The 21,791-nt window shown below is 41.9% G+C and overlaps 1 protein-coding gene across 11 annotated transcripts in view; it reads left to right on the top strand.

Annotated features, from left to right (window-relative positions):
• The window catches only part of ZFPM2 (zinc finger protein, FOG family member 2), a 465,402-nt gene extending 446,405 nt beyond the window's left edge, over positions 1-18,997 (top strand). For all 11 annotated transcript variants that reach the window (XM_081874028.1, XM_081874031.1, XM_081874026.1 and 8 more), the window contains 3 exons: positions 12,503-12,709; positions 13,948-14,172; positions 15,479-18,997. In XM_081874028.1, the coding sequence (XP_081730154.1) occupies positions 12,503-12,709; positions 13,948-14,172; positions 15,479-17,976 (2,930 nt within the window). In that variant the 3' untranslated portion in view covers positions 17,977-18,997. The remainder of the gene's footprint in view (positions 1-12,502; positions 12,710-13,947; positions 14,173-15,478) is intronic.
• Positions 18,998-21,791: the final 2,794 nt, after the last annotated feature.

Raw genomic sequence — 21,791 nt, 5'->3', positions numbered from 1 at the left:
CCTCTGACACTTTGCTAGCACAGGCTGTTGCCTTAAGCACACTGACTTAAGGGAAAGTCCAGCTGAAAGCCACTGCAACTTACTTCCAAGTAAATGAGTTTAAGGCTGACATGTTATCCTGCTGGAATCTTGAGGCTTGTAGTTGAGATTCATTTTGATTAAATGTGCTAGTAAAGCAAACAAACAAGTAATCAGCCTTGGGATTTTTTATTTTATTTTTTTAGTACAGAAGGATCTGCAAGAGTGCTTAATTAGACTCTGAAATCTCTCACTTTTATCAACTGTATGGGCAACAAAGTAAACGTTCAGTGTAGTGTTAAATTAAATAAATAATAGCTTCTCTCTCCGTTTTCATACCAGAAGCACTCATTATATGCATAGGATGCCATCTGCAGGCAATCCGGTTATTTTTCTCTCTCCAAATGTTGGTTGTTGTGTTATAAACGGAGAGCATTTCCCCCCGATGTTGACTGCTTGAAAGTCCTTGCTAAACTCTGAATATATGCAAATTGCTTATAAGGAAAAGAGCAAAAATCAAATTATTCTTATTAGCCTATCATAGCAATGTATTATTTTCATTTAACAACTTAGCCCTCACACCGTTTCGGGACGTGGGGGTGTTAAAACAAACAAACAAAGCAACTGGTCAGGGAGTAATTTGGGAGATTATATCTCCACCAGTCTACAGACCACAAACTGTATTTCCAGACATCCTGCAATTTTTGGAAGTTGAATAAGTTGATGGCTTCGTTCTGACAGCTTAACTGCTATTTTTTGTGCGGCTATCAAATGCTTTATCTTTGAAAAGTTAATGTAAGGAGAATAAGCCCTCCCCTGCACCATCTGGCTGGTTTTGCTGCACATGGGACAAACTGTGTTTTTGGCAGGGATTCGCTCCAACATGGAGAGCTGTAGCAACAGCAAACGCAAATCATTGATTAATTTATGCTATCAATAAGGCTAGAAAAGAAAAAGGGGGGAGAGGGGAGGAAACCACCTCACTGTCATGCTAAAAAAATATTGCTTCTTTTCTGCACCTCTGTTTCCATATGGATGCTAATTTCCTTCTCACTTTCCCTCCCCCGTAAAGAAAACTTGAACTTCAGGAAGCATAAATTAAAGGATTTGATGGACACAGGCAGCGTGCTACACACAGGGTAATAATACCTTGTACAGCTTCAAAGACACACATGTGTACACTTAACAGTTTGCAAAGTTCCATTGTGGCTCATCAGAATGAATGGCTGCATTCACACTGTCCCCCCGTGGAACAAGAGTTGACCCTTTGAGGTATCTCTTCAAGGCAGAACTGCCTTTCCTGATGCTCACTGCCTGCCTGAAATGTCGTACAAAAAGCCTGGAATATAAACTCCTGAAATAATATCCTTGGGACATGAAAAAGAATGAATTATTTGAAGCAGACGGAGCAGGGAATTCTGGATCCTGTATACTTAAGTTCACCAAAATTGTAGCCATGCCGTTTTCCTATTTCTATTACATGGTATTACATTAGGTCGCCAGAAATACATTTAAGTTGTAATATAAAATAGTTGTGAAACAGAAGAGTGAGTTTTGGAACAGAGGGAATAAACAACAACACCCACACACCCCACAAGAAGGATGGGGAGGGAAGGAGATGGCTGTTCACAGGATCAAGGCCAACACAAGCATTTGAAGAGAAGTGTTTGCCTATGGGAGCACCCTTCCTTTAAGGTCTGAAACCCTTAATTAACCTCTTCTGCCAATTATTCCCCCCTCCTCCTGCCCAAACCCCCTTCCCTTACCCACTGCTTCCAGCCCCGTAAGATTTCACATCCATGTCGTTGAGGCAGGCATGTCCTAAGCCCAAACCTTGACAGGAGAGGAACCAGCAGAGGGAAAGTTCAATTATTCAAATCCCCATTCAGCCATGAAGTCAACTGGGTGACCATGGGCCGGTCGCTGTGTCTCAGCGGAACCTACCTCACAGGCCTGTTGTGAAGATAAAATGGAAGCATGTGCATCGCCTTGAGCTCCTTGAAGGGGTGTAAATGAAATAAATAAATAAAATAAATAAATGAAAGAATTTTTTGCCATCCAAAATTTTTGATGATTTGAAATTAATAACAAATATTTGTAGGGAATGAGCCTCATCCACAACTCGGTTGTGCACCGTAGTTCCTGACGCTTGCTATACCTTTCAGGCACAACAAAGGAAGGCATGTTTGACATTGGGATGCCTCCTGGCCCAACTGTGCAACAGCTGTCAAAACTGCTGTGACTTGTAGATGATTAAAAACAGCTAAGAGATTATTAGACTACCCAAATGTATTTGCGTCAGTGTTTTTTTTTTTAAAAAAAAGATTCAATGGCATTGAAACTGACACAATTTATGATTCAGTTTTAAAAGTGGGCAAAACTTCACAGAGGGCAGTATAGCCTGATTCAGCTTGCCATAAACTTATAGCAATAGCATAGCTGTCAAGTGTCCCTTATTTGAAGGGACAGTCCCTTATTCCAGCGCCATGTCCCGCTGCTGTCCCTTATTGATAGATGTCCCTTAAGTGTCCCTTAAATGATGTCCCTTAAATTTCAAAGGAAGCAGCTCCTCTCCCTCCCTCCCTGCCGGCCAGGGAGGAGGGAGGCTCCAACTGTGTTGCTTGGCTGTGTTGCTCACCCAATAAGAAGTCTAAGAACGACTGGGGGGTGGAGCTTGAATGCCTTGTGTGCGGCTAGTTAATGCAAGCTGAAGGGGTTTTTGAATGCTGGACGCCATTTTGTTGCACGTGCTGCTGCAAACTTTGCAGTGCAAAGCCAGGCCGGGGAGCCATCTTAAGTTGAGGCTGCATAGGCCTTGTGGTGCATGTGATTCAGATTCTATTCAGTTCAACCTCTGGTTACAAAGTTGGTTGGATAGTGTTTTCGAAGCTACCAGCATGAGTTTGACCAGAATGCAGGAGGACAGGAAGACTGGAGTGCCTGGAACAGGTGAGGCTGCAGGTCCCTTATTTTGGCTACTGGTCCCTTATTTTCAAGGCTGCTGGTCCCTTATTTTCAAATCTGTAAGTTGACAGCTATGGCAATAGTTTCCCATGCAAAATAGTTTAGTGGCATCCAACTGGAACATATGCATGGCTCAGAGGCAAATATATGGAGAATGCTAAAGCAAACAAACAGTCTGAAATGTAGAGAACTTTCTTTTCAGACTTGTCCTTGAAGGCACCTTCTATTACAACATTCCTGCAGACTGACTAAAAGAGAAATGTTGATATGGTGAGAGGACTACAATGTTGTTGTTTTTCTCCCTTAAGAAGCATGTTTTGTACTCAGGAAATAAATACCACCCAGCAAGGGAAGTTAAGGGTATATACTATAGCACCTATTAGTTATAATCGGATCGGATTGTTGCACGGATTATTCGTAACATGCCAGTATCTTACATAGTTGCTAGATATTTCCCCCCGTCTGCTCCTGCATCGTGATGAAGAATGGTATTTTAATAGGCAGATGGTAGAGACAATTACAGTTTGGGGCTCAGCTGGGAGTTACGTCAGTTTATTGCAAATTATTAGTTGATAAATGCTTCTGTTTACAAGCAAAGTCTTAAGCAGCTTTATAATCAGTTTATCAGCTGCAGCCTGATTTTTGACAGCTTGCCTGAAGGGGGTATGCAAACACATTTTCCTTGGTCATTTACAAATCCTGCTGACCATGCAGGGATTCAGCTAGGCAGGCCCTGTGCACCTGTAGATTGCTTAGTGTATGCTGTTCATTGTAATAAAGGTTGTTTCAGGAGATGATAGAGGAAGAATAAAGCCAAATCTGCTTGGTGCTGCACAAAATCTAACTATAGAGGCATCCCTTTCTTCGTATCAGATGCTTATAACTTACAGTTTTAAGTAGAAAATGCCTGATTGGTACAAAAAACATTTGTTTCAATCTAATTAATTCTTGCACAGGAAAGATCTGCGGTGTGCATGGAAACCTCCCATGTTCCTAAGTGCTTTCACGTTTATTTTGAGAAACGTAGATTCCTTTGCTGTCTTTGTTTAAATGCATGGGCCAGCTCAAGGGCACAGTTAGTGACGTTTTCCTTCCAGGCATTGTAAAAAATGTATTTCCAATATGGAAGAGGGTACAGGTGTACAGGTCTCTTGAGAGTCCCATGGACTGCAAGAAGATCAAACCTGTACATTCTTAAGGAAATCAGTCCTGAGTGCTCACTGGAAGGACAGATCGTGAAGCTGAGACTCCAAAACTTTGGCCACCTCATCAGAAGAGAAGACTCCCTAGAAAAGACCCTGATGTTGGGAAAGATTGAGGGCACAAGGAAAAGGGGACGACAGAGGACGAGATGGTTGGATAGTGTTCTCGAAGCTATCAGCATGAGTTTGACCAAACTGTGGGAGGCAGTGGAAGACAGGAGTGCCTGGCGTGCTCTGGTCCATGGGGTCACGAAGAGGCGGACACGACTAAACAACTAAACAACAACACAGGTGTAATGACAAATGTGGTCACTTGGGGCACACCTATATAAAAACAATCCAAGTATTTGGTTATCAAAGTGCCTGGAGCCTGAGTTCTAAACCCCAGCAGTTGCTATTTAATCCACACTTGCAAGAAATCATGCCAACCCAGCGCAAGGATGTCATGAAAAACACTTCCTTCAGCATAGTTGTTGTATCAGGGGTGGGGAAGCTGTAGCTGCCGGACTACAGTCCCCATGATCTCTGACCACTGGCCACGCTGGCTGGGGCTGATGGGAGTTGGAGTCTAACAACATCTGGAGGGCCAACCCTGAGTTAGATAAATGAAGAAGCTACATCTTCTGACTGTTTGCAGAACAAGGTCACTTTTCAATCCCAACCAGGAGGCCTAAATTTGGAAGACGTGGGAGGATTTCGCCCCTTGAGTTCAGCTGCTTAAAAGCAAAGGTTGATATTTGTGCCAAATATTTAATAGTTTTGTAGTCTGGACACTGGTCCTCTAGGAGAGATTTCACACCAGACTTTATTTTATTTTATTTTTACAACCTCCTAATAGAAAGATGTGTATTGACTCCGATTAGCTCAGGATTTGAACTAAGGTCCCAGAAGGAAACCTATAAGCCTCTTAAGATGCACAGAACTTCTAAGAATACGAGTTTAACTATCTCCCCCTGTGGTAAATAAGCTGTGACAGCTCAATCAAGGGGGAAAGGCAAATAAAATTTATCACATTATTTTTTTCCCTGCGAATTCTTTATTCCCTTCTTCTGAGCACTGATGTAGTTTATGTCTCTATCTAGTGGAACTTTACATTAATTACTACACTCCAGCACTCACATGAAAGACACAGACTCAAATCCTTATAATCATAAAAGATAGCCTGCCAACTAGGTTAGAAGACACGTGGCAAGATATTTTGGTTCCTCTTTAGTGACAGGCAACTTCCACTCATTTTGTCAAGCTACTTTTCAGTATTATGCACGGCGGGTTTCTGGGCAGTGGTAAGACGTACCTTTTTCAACAGGCAGCCCTTTGCATCCAAATAAAGAACTTGTAAAATGACAAATACGAGACTTTTGTGTTTTCTTAGCCATGTGCGACAAACAGTTTGAAAAATGGATTCCTGAATTAAGTCTATTCTCTCTCTTCTTGTAAAAAAAAAAAAAATCAAGGTCATGATCCAGAGAAGCATGTGTGAGAGTTATGAACATGCCATGGCTGTTTTGTTTACCTTTGCTGAGTTGTAGCACTACATGTCATTTTGCTGTTCAAACGTGCACCAACCATGTCTATGTGAGTAACACTTGAGATGTTGTTTGGAGGAGTTTCTGTTCAGGAAACAAGCTAAATCCCTGATGGCCTGTACCCATTCCCTTGCATCCAAGCAAGCATCTTACTGGTTTTGAGGCCCAGTGTGCCTGCTTGACTGCCTTGCTGCTGACCTGAAAACTGGTAGCACAGAAGAGCCCACGTCCACAATAAAAATAAGAAAAGGCAGTTTGTTCTCTTAATGTGTGAACGCATGATTGAGTATTTATAGTGCAAAGAATAAAAATGGAGTTCTTCTACCTCAAAGGTGATCAGCACAATAAGAGTGAATCCATTCTACAATACTATGTTGCGTGGTCCTTTTCATCTTGCTTCACACATGCGTAGTAATAATATTTCCATTACAGTATACTAATAAATATGTTGGATTTGTCATCGGGCATGTGAGAGACAAATGGCGCTGTGCTGGACAGAGCATAATCATACCAGTTTCTACATCGCCTGCCACTAAAAGGTGGTAGAGTTTGTATATGCAGGAGCTAAGATTAGAGGTTGAGTATCATTTGACAGCATCCTTTGATTGTAAACAAGGAAAAATTACTGGGAAATTATGGGATATCATCTCATTAATCCTAATGTAATACAGCAAACCCTCTCCATTAATTTCATAGAAGTGTGAATTTACATGAACTGTTGCTGATATCCTCTATGTGAATGGGCCATTCAGATAAATATATGGAGGAGGGGGGAACAGATGTCCCATGGAATATTTAGGAGGTACATATACAAGTGAAAAATGTTGAGAATTGTTTAGCAACAGGAAAGACTGTTCACAAAATGCCTTTGATTTATTGCTGTGTATGGTGCAGATCCCTATCGGTTTTTTCCTTACATTATTTTATTCAAAAACTTGTATAAACCATGAGTTGGCATGTTGGAGAATACTGAAAAGGCATTAATCAACCCAAATAAACAAGTGCACAGATCTATCTAACAACTGTGAAGTAGTTAATAAATTTTTAAGCAATTTTATTATAGAAAGAAGGTCTAAAAGAGTAGTGCTTAATTATCTGGACTCCTCTGCGCTGGGCTCCCTTTTGATTGTATTAATGAAGCAGCTGGCCCATTGTTTCTCTTTAATTCCTCTATTGTTTTAAGAATATGTCAAAGCTCTTTATTCTTTTATCAGGTACTGTGCAGAAGGAACCACACAATACCTCATATTCCTACTGTATTTGCAAATGCACAAAGAAACCTCCAAAGCATTTTTCAAAAAAGGGGCACACATAATTTATAAGTTCTATTCCTTGCACTACTCTACTGTCAAGAATTTCAACAGTATTGGATTTGAATTTATTATATTTCCCCCCTCCTTATTAAACAGTGTGGCTACATATAGATATACGCTCTCTGTTAATGTCAAAACCCGGCAATCCGGACTCGCACCTAGTGGGTATTAACTGGGATGTTCTTTGGCACGGGGACATTGTTCTAGCTAGTCGAAAGAAGGCACTCACCTCCCCATGGGAAATATCTGATTGTGGGTTTGTGAATTCCCTTTAAATACTTAAAAAGGCGTGAATGCAAATAAACATATTATTCTCAGGGCTGCTTTTTTTTAAAAAAAAATATTTTTCACAAAATAGAAGCTATTAATTCAGATTGCAGTGAGTCTGGCTGTGCCTGGGTGTCATTTTAAGTCTGTAGACTAATGCAAGTTGTCGATTCAATGAGCTCCGATACTCTTCTGACCCTCCTTCACAAAAACATATGTACACAGGAAATGGACACTTCTGCTTCTACCGCAGTGACAGTCGAAGGCATTACACACACAAATTAGAAGCAGAAGGGAGGAGGGAGGAATCTGAATAACTTGGTTTGCGCAGTAGGCTGTTTGCTGAGAATGAATATCAACCAAACAGAATTTCAAGAGCAACTTTTTCTTGGTAAGCATCTATATATCATATGCCCACATGGCAAGAGTCCCATTTCAAGTAGCATATCAAAGCACGGTTTGTGCAATAGGGTGGAGTGTGAATTCATACAACCATCAAGACAGAAGAGATCCAGAACTGACTCTGTCTCTAAGATACCCAAATTCCAGGAAAGCGGGTCTGTCTTGTATTTTGCCACTGCCTTTGTCTTAGGAGGAAAGTTAGACTATTTTTAGCAATTCCCCCTGGAATGCCGGTGCTGATAAAAGCAATAGATGGACTAATCGGAAGCCATATGGCACTACTGATTTTGAAGGGAAACTTCCCAACTGGAGACAGCAGGGAATGCTCTTTTAAAAGCAATGACTGTATGCAGTCCTTGCATTTTGGATTACTCTTAAAGCAAGCAAATAGTATCAAAATTGCAAATACAGGTGAATTGTTTCAATAAATTATCTGTAGGAATTAATTGCAAATGAGGGAGGAGGCATTGTCAGAATAGGTTCTTGTTTTTATTTGTAACCATGTTTGCTACATCGTCCTTGTCAGTTACAGTGACTGCAAACAGAATACAGTGGTACCTCGGGTTAAGTACTTAATTTGTTCCGGAGGTCCGTACTTAACCTGAAATTGTTCTTAACCTGAAGCACCACTTTAGCTAATGGGGGCTCCTGCTGCTGCCGCGCCTCCAGAGCACAATTTCTGTTCCCATCCTGAAGCAAAGTTCTTAACCTGAAGCACTATTTCTGGGTTAGCGGAGTCTGTAACCTGAAGCGTATGTAACCCGAGGTACCACTGTACTTCTGGTCCATACTTTATTCCACACACAGTTTTGCATGTGCTACTGTGCAAGCAGCCTTCCTTGTGGAGTCCAGTGTTGGGGACAGCTTTGCGTGATGGTTGTACAGGCAAGATGGCCCCAGCATAGATTTCACGGGGGAAACCTTTTCTTGTGCAAAATGCACCTCCCATCCCTGTAAGAGAAGCCTCTGAATTGGGCACAAGATGTGAAAATGAGGACCAATGAGTACATCTTATCTGCCAGTTTAGACAATGAACCCTGAAATGACAATCCTTTTGCGTTTTGTCACGTAGTTGCACCCCTTTGAACTGTGCTGCATCACAAAGGTTGGAACTGCTGCAGAACTGTGTAGTGTTGCTTCACACAAACCACTAGCCACATGGAGCTATGCCCGTAACTTGCAGTTCAAGAAGCGACCAGGCCGCCGTGTAAACTAAGCTGTCCTTTTCTAACGTGTTTTGGATCAGAATGTGCATATTTCTCGATCTCTTGAGTAAGGGTTTCATTGCCTCCATTTCCCACATATATATATTATGCTGAGCCAGGTTCCTATTTTGAAGAGTCTGGTATAGTTCTGTGGTTTACAGCTCTCTCCTGCTTGCATTTTCTTGTTACCAAAAAAAAATAAATCTGCATCAATCATAGTGCATCTCATAGATTGTTTTGTTTTTTTGCAGTGCATTCTATAGTTATTAACCAGAGTTTTTGCCATTATGCCAGAGTTTGCCATGGATTTCAGCTAGCAGGGCTGAAGTTATGTGCTTTTACATGAGATACATTTTTCTTATACAGTACCTTATAGGTAAGGCCATACAATATAATCGAACCTTTGTCAGTGTTATAGCCTAGTTACTGTTAGATTATTGAATGGTTCCAGTTGACAGGGAGTGCTTCTTTTGTTTATCATGTTTGCAAATGATGGGATCTTTTCCAATGGACTTGTTTTAATCTTAATTAGAGTTTATTGGCAAAAGTCTGCATGACATTCTGCAGGCACCGATTCCAGAAATAATAATAAAAAGAATGTGGAAACATTGGCAAGATTCAGCGATATTTAAGGCAACTGATTATTGTAACAGAAGCATGAATTTCCATTATAAAAAAAATCAAATTTGAACTGTGACTTTGTTCTTTACTTTCAGAATTTACAGTGCAAATTTGCTGCAGCTCTGACAGCAATTATGAGGGTCGTTTAAAAGCTTCCTGTTAGGAACCAGATCTGTTTCCACAAGAGCCCAGCTCATAAACATTACAGAAAACAGGCAGGCTGGGCCACCTTTTGTACAGATTATTTTAAAAGTTGTTTATTCTGAAAAGGTGGTAGTCGCACCGGTGGAACACCAAAGGGGTAAAAAAAAAACCAGAGTGGAAGGAAGAGAGAAGAATGGTATCCAAATATAGCACTTCCATGTGATGCAAACTGAATTAATTACTGCCTCAAGTTTGCCAGTGCCTACTCTGAGATCATGCCCTTTGAAGCAATAAAAGCAGCAGCTGTTTCTCCCCCCCCCCCACTCCATTCCACCTGTTCCTTCCCCACCCTCATTTCCCACTTGATGACTAAAGCAGAAATACAGGAGGGGCAGAAGTGTGTGTATTGGGGGGGGGCAGGAAGAGAACCTATAGAATAAGAATCAGAGTTGCTGCTTCCTATCTCATTGTTTCAGATTGTTTAAATGCACAGGAGATGCGATCTCAGGTGCCAACCCCAGCCTTGATGCCTGGTTTTCGAAATAATGACAAAATGCTGGGCAGATGGAAAGCACCAAATAAAAGAAGGATCCTAACTCAAGGAGGGTGGAATTATGTTGTGGACTGCTCTGTGGGCATAGGGCAGCGTACAAATCTAATATAAATAAATAAACAAACCCAAGTAATAGGTAGGCCCTCGATGATTCTATGAAGCACCCAGCACAGTATGTCGAATTGTAGCTCCATACAGACCATCACTGAGCAGCCAGGCAAGAAAACATACCACAAAAGAGGTATACAGGAGCCTCCTATTGTCTATCGTGTGTGTGTGTGTGTGTGTGTGTGTGTGTGTGGTCTTTTGATTAAAACAAAAAATTAAAAATAAACTGAAAATTCACACTGTGACGGAGCGTTCAGCCTGTGTTAGCACTGGTGTATAGCCTTTCTCTTGAGACCCGGAGTTGTACCACTTGATGAAATTTTTCACCAACAGTATAAACTGCTTAGCATCAATATGGAAACATAACTTATTTTAGCGGAATAATTTGAAAACTTAACACCCGCGCTATAAATGTTCAGGGCTTCATAGAGCATGTTTTTGTCCTTATTCAGGGTTGTGTGTATTCCGTGCATGAAAGAAACATAATAATTCAGCAATTACAGTAAATGATTTGAAGTAACTAAATTGTCAGCATTTTCTTATTCTGCATTATTTTTTCTGCTTTCAAGACTTCCCTAAGAATTTGGCTCCCCACCCCCACCCCCAGAAATAAATTGCCACTGTGAAAGTAGCTTTCGGTACTTGGAGTGCTCAAAATCTTTGGATTATAATGGCCATAATACATTTGGTTCCAGTAGTTGTGGCCAAATCCTGCTGCATTCCTAGCAAAGAGTGAATGTGAGAAAAGTTTTTTCTGCTTTGAAACTTCTGCATCACTTTGTGGTCTAGAAGCCCTGCCTTGGTTTCCCCCTCTTAAACATATTCTGAGTGATGCTGTTTTGTTTTCTCATCTTTGAAAGCTAATAGGACTGGATTAATTAATTGTCCAAGATTCCTCCAAAACAATGTCCTAATTCTTCTATTTAGCTGTTGCATATCATACACTGTTGTTATCTCTTCCACCAGATTTTTGCAACAAGTTGTTTTAAAACTGTAATCTCTTTGAGGAGGGGGGGGGGAATGAAGTGTAGTTGAAAAGGCAGTTATGCTGAAAGATAAACACAGCAATATTACTTATCAAAATGGGTACCCAGTTGTGTTTGTGTGTGCGCGCGCCTTTTTTCTTGCCTAATTAATACAGCATATAGCTTTTGCTATATATACAAAACCTATAACAGAAAAAAGCTTTATAACATGTAAAGTTTTTGACATTATTTTAGCCATAACTGTACTGGATATGTATCTAGGCCTGAGAGTAGAGATAACACAAATATAAGTGCTCTGCCTGTCTAAACATGTTAAATAAATGAGCATTCACTATCACATTCAAATACATTAGTGCATTACTTGCATAGTTAATTTTCTTTTTAATGCTTTCCCACGTGACACTTGCAGCACAGAGCTATAGTATATCTCACTCTTTGAAGAAAGTTTTCCTTTTAAGCCAAGCTCCGCTGTTTGAATAGGGCTTTATGAAACACATCTTTGTCATATCTGAACAGGAAGTTCAGTGGGCATTGGGACAGCCAATGCAATGATGCATGTATATTATTGCATAAAGGATTCCCCCTGGAGACAGATGGCAGCAAATCCCAGCAAGCATTAAAAATGACTTTATGAGGGTATCTGAACCATGTTTTGCATTGGGGTACTGTTTGTTTGCTTATGGATAGTCCCTTGGAATGCACAAATATTTTACTTAATACATGCGAATACAGATAGTAATATGGTTTGTGGAATGGAGAGGAAGTTGAACAAAAAGTCAGGCTGGATAGCAACCAATGAAAACAAATATATATCTATACTGACATTCTAGGAATGTCCACTGCCTAGTGTTGCGTTTGAGACAATGGAATTTGCTGCCAAGGAGTGTGGTGGAGTCTCAACCTTTGGAGGTCTTTAAGCAGAGGCTTGACAACCATATGTCAGGAGTGCTCTGATGGTGTTTCCTGCTTGGCAGGGGGTTGGACTCGATGGCCCTTGTGGTCTCTTCCAACTCTATGATTCTATGATTCTAAGCATGGCACAACACTCCCGTAAAAACAGAAAGAGAGCCTTAAAGGCAACGGGTTTCCATCTTTCCCCAGCAAAATGCAGCTCCCCTAAGCAGAACACGGTGCTGCACAATATAATATTTGCCTGTTAAGCATTTCTGTCTTTGTGTATGTTTTCTGCACAGGAGGCCAGCTTTGGTGCACGACAACAAAAGCCATTGCCGAGGGTGAAGAACTCATTGCCTTCGTTGTGGATTTTGACTCAAGGCTACAAGCTGCCAGTCAGATGACTCTTACCGAGGGGATGTATCCTGCTCGATTGTTGGACTCGATACAATTGCTCCCTCAACAAGCCGCTATGGCATCCATTTTGCCTACAGCTATTGTCAACAGTGAGTGCACTAGTCCAATTTATATCTAAACCATTATTTAAACATTGTGATATTCTTACCACATCACATTAACAACACCTATCTGTTGGGCTTAGGATTTCTCTGAATTCACCAGCATAGGCTTTCAAGCCACGAAAAACCACAGATTACCAGGTTCCTATACCATGGGTAGCCAACGTGGTGCCATTTTTCTGGATGCCAACTCCCATCAGACTCAGCCAGCATAGTCAAGGATGATGGGAGTTGGAGTTCAGTAACATCTAGAGGACACACCATTGGCTACCACTGTCCTAAGCTGTATTTATGCAGATGAGACTGCAGAATCATCTGCCCCGGAAAAAATGTGACATTCCATTTTTTCTTGTGAGAGAACAGCAGCCAAAATGACTGCCATAATCTCATGCAATTTCAGGCTCCACTTTTGGGGGGCTTGGCACCAAAAAAACCCTCACATTTTAAGGTGCCACACAAGATCACTGCCCCCCAAATGTGCTTTTTGGGGGCTCACATGACTCCCCTGGGAGTGTGGACCCAGAAGATGGCATCCTGGATTTGGGCCGCATCGTGCTGGCAGGTACGCTTTATGATTGAATGCTCTCCCAAATAAATCACTCCCTCTGCTTAGAAAACCAGATATCGGTGAAAGGATCTTGGCTTAGCCTTTTCCTTGGCATGCTAGGTTTGTGTATGTGTTAAGTTCCTGCTTTTAATCTTTGACCCCCTCCCGTCAATGGAGGATTAAGTTCTTCAACTAAATTCTACCGTTCTCACAGCCAATGACCTGTTTGTTTGTTTGTTTCCTTGGGAAAAACTTTACACAATATTTTCTGATTGAGGTTCCACTTGAATGGTTCCCTAATCTGGCTACCAGGGGAGAGGGAAAGAAAATACATGAATGTATAATACACACAGGCTGCGTACCTGTTTTCTTGACTCCAACTGCAGAGAACATGAAAGATAATTGTTAGATAAGTGAGCCGTGTATATTTCGTATTGATGCCCAGACCCAGAATTTACAACGAAACAAAAGAGGGGGTGAGGAATTACTTCTCGCACCTGGTTTCTTTTGAGCTGTTATGTGTTGTTTATTAATCATGCACTCTGCTGCCACCCTGCTGTTAAATGGGTACTTTTAAAATAAGAAGATCAGGCAGCTTAAACTTGTTGGACTAAGGCTTGTCGGCAGGAGTAAACTATGGCTTACTCACACCTGGTTTGTTTCCCCCCCTCCCTTGTAGAGGACATATTCCCCTGCAAATCTTGTGGCATTTGGTATCGGAGCGAGAGAAATCTGCAGGCTCACCTCATGTACTACTGCAGCGGGAGGCAACGAGAAGGAGCTCAGCTTTCGGAGGAGAATGACGACAGCGTTCAGCAGATATCCAGCATCTGCCCTTTTCCACAGTGCACCAAAAGCTTCTCTAACGCAAGGGCCCTGGAAATTCATCTGAATTCTCACAGTGGTAAGTGAAATATTTGCTCCACTGGAGTCAGCTTTCCTTAAGACATTTCAAACTTAATTCTTTTTTTCCTCCTTTTTAGCAACGTGCCCATGAGAAGTTGTAAAAAAGGTGAAGCCACAAGCACTCAACTCAGTGATTACTGGCTTATGCTGCAGTAATCACCTGTTCTATTTAAGATATTAAAGTATCACAACTGTCCTACCTTTTTCTGAACTAAATGGGAAGATCAGACGAGGCAAAAGCCATTCATGATATGACGGATGCTTGTTAGGTGATATGAATGTCAGAACTTAAGCCTTAACTAAATGGTAGTCCTGGGACTGGTGCTGTCACTGAGATAAGCTGTTTGCATAGCATCATGCTATTATCCCCATAAGGCTGATAAAGGTGGGGTCGGACCTTGCCTTGAAGACTGCCAGGCTTAGAGTCTGGGATGAAGGAGAGAGGGTCTCAAAAGTCCATGCTGAATGTCCTTTGTCCTGGTGTGACTCATGGTCACAGAATGTCGCCACATGGCCAGCCACCACATAGTGTTCTGTACAGACCAGCATGTGGGTGATTTGGGAGTGGGTAATTTCTGTGGTCCACGTGTCGTGGCCAAAAAAAAATCTACTTAGGTTTAGGCTTTCATCTGCTGCTTCTCTCTGCTGTTGGGGTGGTGGACATATCAGGATTGTGAGCCCCTGGGTGACGGGGTGTATGTGATGGAATTTAAGGGATTCATCATAAGAGTCGTTAGGGAGTTTTCTGCTGGCATGGCCAACACTTCTCTTGAAACCCTAACTGGTTTATATGATGCAGACATGGCTTGGGTGGTTGCCATGATTGCTCTCAAGCCTTCTCCCACAAGACACAGCCTGTTCATCTTATTGGGGGCAATAACGCAGCCTGAATGCAGGTAGTGGAAAACCCCGTGTGAATCTGGCCAAATATAGGTAAAAGTCCAGTTTCAATAATGTCCTGTGGTTGTGATGGCAGCAAAGGAAAGATATCCACTGAGTGCCATCTAGCAATGCTCTTCTGGGTGTTCTTCTGCCTTATTCAGCCTGGCTAGCAGAAAGGGCCCATGGGTAACCTGCTATGACTAGCTTAGTAAGCACTCACTAAGACACTCACATCTCATTCATATCTATGTATCTACACACACACTTTTGTAACTGCCCTAGGAATGTGAAGTGTGCATTATAAAATTCAGAAGTAAGCTTATAAGGATTAGTAATTGCTTTCTGTTAAATATATTCTGGTGGTCAAAAGACTCAAATTAACTTGTTGGTTTTGTTTTTTTTTGTTCTTACCCCTTTCACAGGAGTAAAAATGGAAGAATTTCTTCCCTCCGGTTCTAGCCTGAAATGTACAGTTTGCAACTACACCGCAGACTCCGTGATTAACTTCCATCAGCACCTGTTCTCACATCTCACTCAAGCTGCCTTTCGATGCACACACTGCCATTTTGGCTTCCAAACTCAGAGGGAGCTGCAGCAGCACCAAGATCTACATGTCTCTGGCAACAAACTTCAGAGAGAAAGTGATACTGAACACTCTCCAAGTGGCAACGAAGAGACTTTGCAGGCAACTGCAGATCTGCTGAACAGGAATGACGGCTCCCAAAGCCAAAAGACAATGCAGACAAAGGATGCAAGTTCTGACACCGAGCTCGACAAATGTGAAAAAAAGACTCCCCTTTTCCTTCCAAATCAGAGGCCAGAAACACAGCCTGTCACAAATAAGCAAAGCTTTTCCTACACAAAAATAAAATCTGAGCCATCTAGCCCAAGGCTTGCGTCCTCCCCAGTCCAGCCTAACCTGGGTCCTTCTTTTCCAATGGGACCTTTTCTTTCTCAGTTTGCTTTCCCCCAGGACATCACCGTTGTTCCTCAGGCCTCTGAGATCTTAGCCAAAATGTCCGAGTTGGTCCACCGAAGACTGAGGCATGGAAGTAACAATTATCCCCCCGTCATTTACAGTCCGCTCATGCCAAAAGGAGCTACCTGTTTTGAGTGCAACATAACATTCAACAACCTGGACAACTACTTAGTGCACAAAAAGCATTACTGCAGCAGTCGATGGCAGCAAATGGCAAAGTCACCAGATTTTGGCAGTGTTTCAGAAAAAATGCCAGAGGCTGTGAGCCCCAACAATGGTCAAAATTCTATCAACATTTTGAGTAGTACGCCTCACACTTCAGACGCAGAGAATCAGCTCCTTCAGGCTTCCTGCATCAACTCCTCCACTGTATTAGACATGATTGGGCCAAACAATAAGGGGCATGAAAAGGACTTCTCCTCACAGGTGAAAAAGCTGGCTAGTGCTGCCAACAGTGATGAGAAAATGAACGGGAAACCTTCCGATAGCAAGAACTCAACGACTACTCCTTTAATTGAAGGAGAAAGTGATCCCAACAAAACCACGTGCGAAGCCTGCAATATTACCTTCAGTAGGCATGAAACATATATGGTCCACAAGCAGTATTATTGTGCCACACGTCACGATCCTCCCTTGAAAAGGTCTGCTTCCAACAAAGTGCCTGCCATGCAGAGGACGATGCGCACACGCAAGCGAAGGAAGATGTATGAGATGTGCCTGCCGGAACAAGAGCAGAGGCCACAGCTGGTCCAACAGCGGTTTCTTGAAGTGGCTAATCTCCCCAACCCATGCACATCTTCTCAAGAGCCGACAGATGGCCTCGGGGAGTGCTACCACCCACGTTGCGATATCTTTCCAGGAATAGTCTCAAAGCACTTAGAAACATCGCTGTCCATCAACAAATGCATCCCGGCCTCAAAGTGCGACACGCCACATTCCACCGTTTCTTGCTTGGAGATGGACGTACCTATCGATCTCAGCAAAAAATGCTTGTCCCAGTCTGATAGGACATCTGCTTCCCCCAAAAGGTTGCTGGACTACCACGAATGCACAGTATGCAAGATCAGTTTTAACAAGGTAGAGAATTACCTGGCGCATAAGCAGAATTTCTGCCCCGTCACTGTGCATCAGCGTAACGAAATGGGGCAGCTTGACGGCAAAGTGTTTCAAAATCCAGAGAGCGAACGGAACAGCCCCGAGGTCAGTTACGAACGGAGCATAATCAAATGTGAGAAAAACGGGAGCTCGAAACAGCCTTCTCCCAATGGAAACTTGTTTTCTACGCACTTAGCAACTCTTCAAGGACTTAAGGTCTTCAGTGAAGCTGCCCAGCTCATTGCTACAAAAGAAGAAAACAAACATTTGTTTCTTCCACAATGCCTTTATCCAGGAGCAATAAAGAAAGCTAAAGGAGCAGACCAGCTTTCTCCATATTATGGAATAAAGCCAAGTGATTACATTTCTAGTTCCCTTGCTGTTCACAACAACGATGCAGATCAAAGTACCAATGCAGAAGGTGATTCCCTGAAGGGCCAGACCCCCTCCAATGGGTGCCCAGTCCAGAAGAAAGAGTCTCTGCCGTTGCTGCCAAAAAACAGAGGCATGGTTATAGTTAACGGCGGACTGAAACAGGAGGAAAGGCCTGCGGCAAACCCTCAGCAGGAGAACATTTCCCAGAATACCCAGCAGCATGAAGATGGGCACAAATCTCCGTCTTGGGCCTCTGATAACGTTTTAGCTGCCAATGAAAACGTCTCTCCAACCATTCCTGCAGCAGAAGAACAGTTGTCTAGTATAGCAAAAGGCGTGAATGGGTCCACTCAGGCACCCACCAGTGGAAAGTATTGCCGCCTGTGTGACATCCAGTTCAACAACCTATCAAACTTTATAACTCATAAGAAGTTTTATTGCTCGTCACACGCAGCAGAACACGTCAAATGAAAGCATTTGGCCCCACCTTTGGTACCTGTGTTTAGCATATTGTTCCATACGAGTCTGAAAGAGAGCTGTTTGTATTACTTCTGGACAATCAGGCTTTAATTCATCATTGCTGAGTTAAAGACTTTAAAGGTGTACTTCCATTACAGTCCATTAGTAAAGTGTATTCTTGGTGCCATTTTCAAAACAATTAATTTATTTTACCAGCAGTATTCATAGCTGTAGTTTATTTTTTATTTAAAAAGAAACAACAACAACTTTATATTAAAGTCATTTGTAATGTTATTGTATAGTTATTGTGTAGCACATATGGTTTGCACTGTATAGTAGATTTTAAAGAAAATAGTCACAAACTATACGGAAAAGCATTTTAGAAATAGCTTCAAAAGCACCTGTGTATCCTGATTTTTTCCCCCTTATATGCTATTGCAGATATATGTAGATGCTAAAATATAACTTGCAAAACGTTTCAACTATGCTGTAAAGTTCGCCTTAAAATTTCAATTTCAATTTTTTTTATTAAAAAGAAGAATTTGGCTCAATTTGCACTTTATATTTTAGCAGATACAGTACCTTAGTCACTAGGCTTTGCATTTGTATGTAGCAGTATGTTTCTGTCTACTTTCTTAACCCGAAACGTCCGTTAAAATGAAGATGGCAATTTCCCCCCTTGTATAGTACTTGTATTTTCTTTTGCTGATGCATCTCTGTCTCGATTTTTAAACCTTTGCTGTTAAATGCAATACTTTATAAAGAATGAACAAAAATTACTGGAAGCAGTATTGTAAGTAATGAGGTCATATCTATCAGTTTTATCTTTTGAAAGGCACAGTCAAAATGAAAACCTTAACTCAATGCTGCAAGTATGAATCTAATTCATTTATAAGATATATTTAAATATAAAAGTAGCAATACTGCAACTGGTGATCACAGAGATAATGTTCTACTTCTGATAGAAATAATTTCTCAACAAATGTTGTTACTATGCATGTATATGGATGGAATAAAATTCCACATCGTCGGACTGTTCTGGCAGTAATTCATTCATTTGCAAGGGATTCTTGGTATATTCATTGGGGGTGGGGGTGGGGGTGGGGGTGGAATGTACCAACACAACACATTTGATTGTAGAGGGTCTGTGTCCCATGACAGTATCCCATCAAACAACATATAAGGAGGGGGATGAGCAATCTAAAGTTGTTCAGGAAAGGAGTATTTCTGGTCCCAGTCACTTAAGCCACATAATTCGCTCAGTGAGTGGTGGACCCAGAAAATACTCATCTCCCTGAATTGAGTTCCATTCTCACCAAGGCACACTGAAAGGGTTGTGACACATACACTGAAGTGCCATGTTGACTTCAAGCATATCACTGAAAACAGACATAAATAGTGTGTTGGAAACATAGGAAGTTACACCTTTAGCCAATCTAGCTCAGTTCTGCCCATGCTGGTTGGCAGTGCCTTCCCAGCTTTTTAAGGAAGCAAGTTTCCCCCCAGCCCTACCCTACCTAGAGATGCTGGAGGTTGAATCTATAACCTTCTGCATGCAAGACAGCTGCTCTACCAGTGAGCTACAGGTCCTCCCCCCTAATTTGCATCAGCTTGCTTTTGTACCACCTTGCTAAAGCCCAATCCATGCAAAGCTCAGCAGGTGCACTGAGCACCCACAAACCCAGGAGCACACACCTGTCGGATCTAGAACTCAGCTCAAACTCGGTCAAGGGGTTAATAATGAGATAGGTGGCGTAAGCACCATAACCTTAGCAAATGACACACCAATAATTTTCCAGTTTCATTATTGTGGGGAGCAGAGGTGGGAAACCTGACTCCCTCCAGATGTGCCTGGGCTGCAACTGCCACTATCCTGACCATGGGCCATGCTGGCTGCAGCCAATGGGAATTGGAGTTCAGCAACATGTGGGCCACAACTGAAGCTGGGGTCTATGACCTCTCTTTCCTCTCCTCAGGCCTCAGTAAACTGTTCAATTTATTCCATTCTGGACCAGTTTCTTGAATTCTAAGTGTAGCCATCATACACCATGAAATGGTGACTGCTAACCCAATTTGGATTAACCTAGAAATGGTTTATGGTATTCAAGACTTTAATAGGCAGCTTCTTTACAGTTTAGGAGCACAAAATGGGGCACCACCATGTAAGGTACTTTGTGTATGGCTTTAAAAACCTCTTACGGCAACATGGGTGAATTTGTTGAAACAAAACAAAACCAGCGACAACCCTACATTCACAAGGTTCAGTTATATAATGTTACAGCTGGAAGGATAATGAGGAAAATGCAGATCAGAATCTATCAGTAGATCATTGGAGTGATTTGTAGTAAGATTAGCAAGCATTCCAACACTTTTTTTAAATAGCCCAAGTCCTTCACCTGTTCAGATTAAACTGCTGAAATGAAGAGCTTGGGATACTAGGAACAAATTTTTGTGTGGAAGGACTATAAGCTCCATTCAGTTCTGGTAATCAGAACAACTTCATTCTTCACTGGGCATGAATTTTGCACTCAGCTCTGGTGGGTCTAATAAAAAACCAAAGCAGATTCTGCAGGCCTGAAGTCTGCCTACCTTGCATCATTCCACCTTCCTGGACTGAGATATGAGCCACAGTAACCTGAACCTCAATACAGGAGACTCTATTATTTGAATTAAAGGATACCATCAGACGTAAGCAGAGGGCAGGAGCAGGCATGGGGTAGCGTGCCAATGATGCTTAAAGGACAAGGAATTGGATTTGTGAAATATGAGCAGGTGTTCCAGGTATGAAAACCACACGTTGGAGGGAAAACTAAAAGAAGCCCATTGTTTCTTTGTGGAAAATTTGTTTCAGCCTCTCAACAATCTGGCAAACTGGACTCTGCTATTTAAAGAACAAAGTGTAAAGACACCCACTGCAATTTCCCTTGGGAAAGTGTTCTTAATTCTTGAGCTGCTATCCTCAGTTGTGAACATCTCTGATGCTGTGCAGGATGGACGAATAGCTTCAGGGGGAAATAACATTTTCCATTCCCACTGGGCCACTGTGTAAGCACCAGCTTAAAATTTATCATGCAATATCCTCTATAAGTGAAGCCAGCTGAGTTTTTAAACTAATGATATTCTTTGCTCCCATGGCTATTCTAGGGTGATTAATCCAGAATTCCACATCTCCAAGGACAGATAGGAAATTTTATAAATGGATAGAATATATCCAATTTTTCTCTGCACCCATTAACTCTCTCATTTTCAGGTTGGGTATGCAAATATTTAATAGCAAGATGAGATTACTGAGATATTGGCATGGAGTTAAGAGCTCTTAAGGGAGAAGAACAAAGAGAAAATGTAGTACATTTATAATCTTTTTCTGTAAAAGACAGGTGTTAGCTATTGTGTGCAGGCCTCACATTTAAAACGAACTAGTTCCTCTCAAGGGAAAGAGAAAGATACAAGTCGGATTTACTTGCTAACAGGATTTGCTTTCAAATTATTGCATTCAGAAAATGAGTTTTGTATGTGGCCATTTCAATTGTTAAAATGGTATTCAGCAAAACCCTAGCAAAAAATTCTTGGTCCTGCCTTAATGTGTCCCTTTGTTCATCATCTTTGACTTTCTACAACCAGTTTCCTTATTTCTGCAACCTCTTATTCGCCTACCGATGTTGGCAGAGGTGACAAAATGGGGAAAAAACATGCGTGTGTGACCTGTGTGTGCATGTGTGTGAGTATGGGGTTGGGCACACCTACCTTTGGGCACACCCATTGCTCCCATGGTGCCCCCAGAGGATTGGCCAAAGGTAAACGCAACCCTCAGGCCAAAAACAGTGTTA

Source organism: Podarcis erhardii, assembly GCF_964252035.2.
Source record: "Podarcis erhardii genome assembly, chromosome: 8".
NCBI lineage: Eukaryota > Metazoa > Chordata > Lepidosauria > Squamata > Lacertidae > Podarcis > Podarcis erhardii.
Note: the sequence above shows the minus strand (reverse complement) of the source record. Positions and strands in the feature narration are given on the sequence as shown.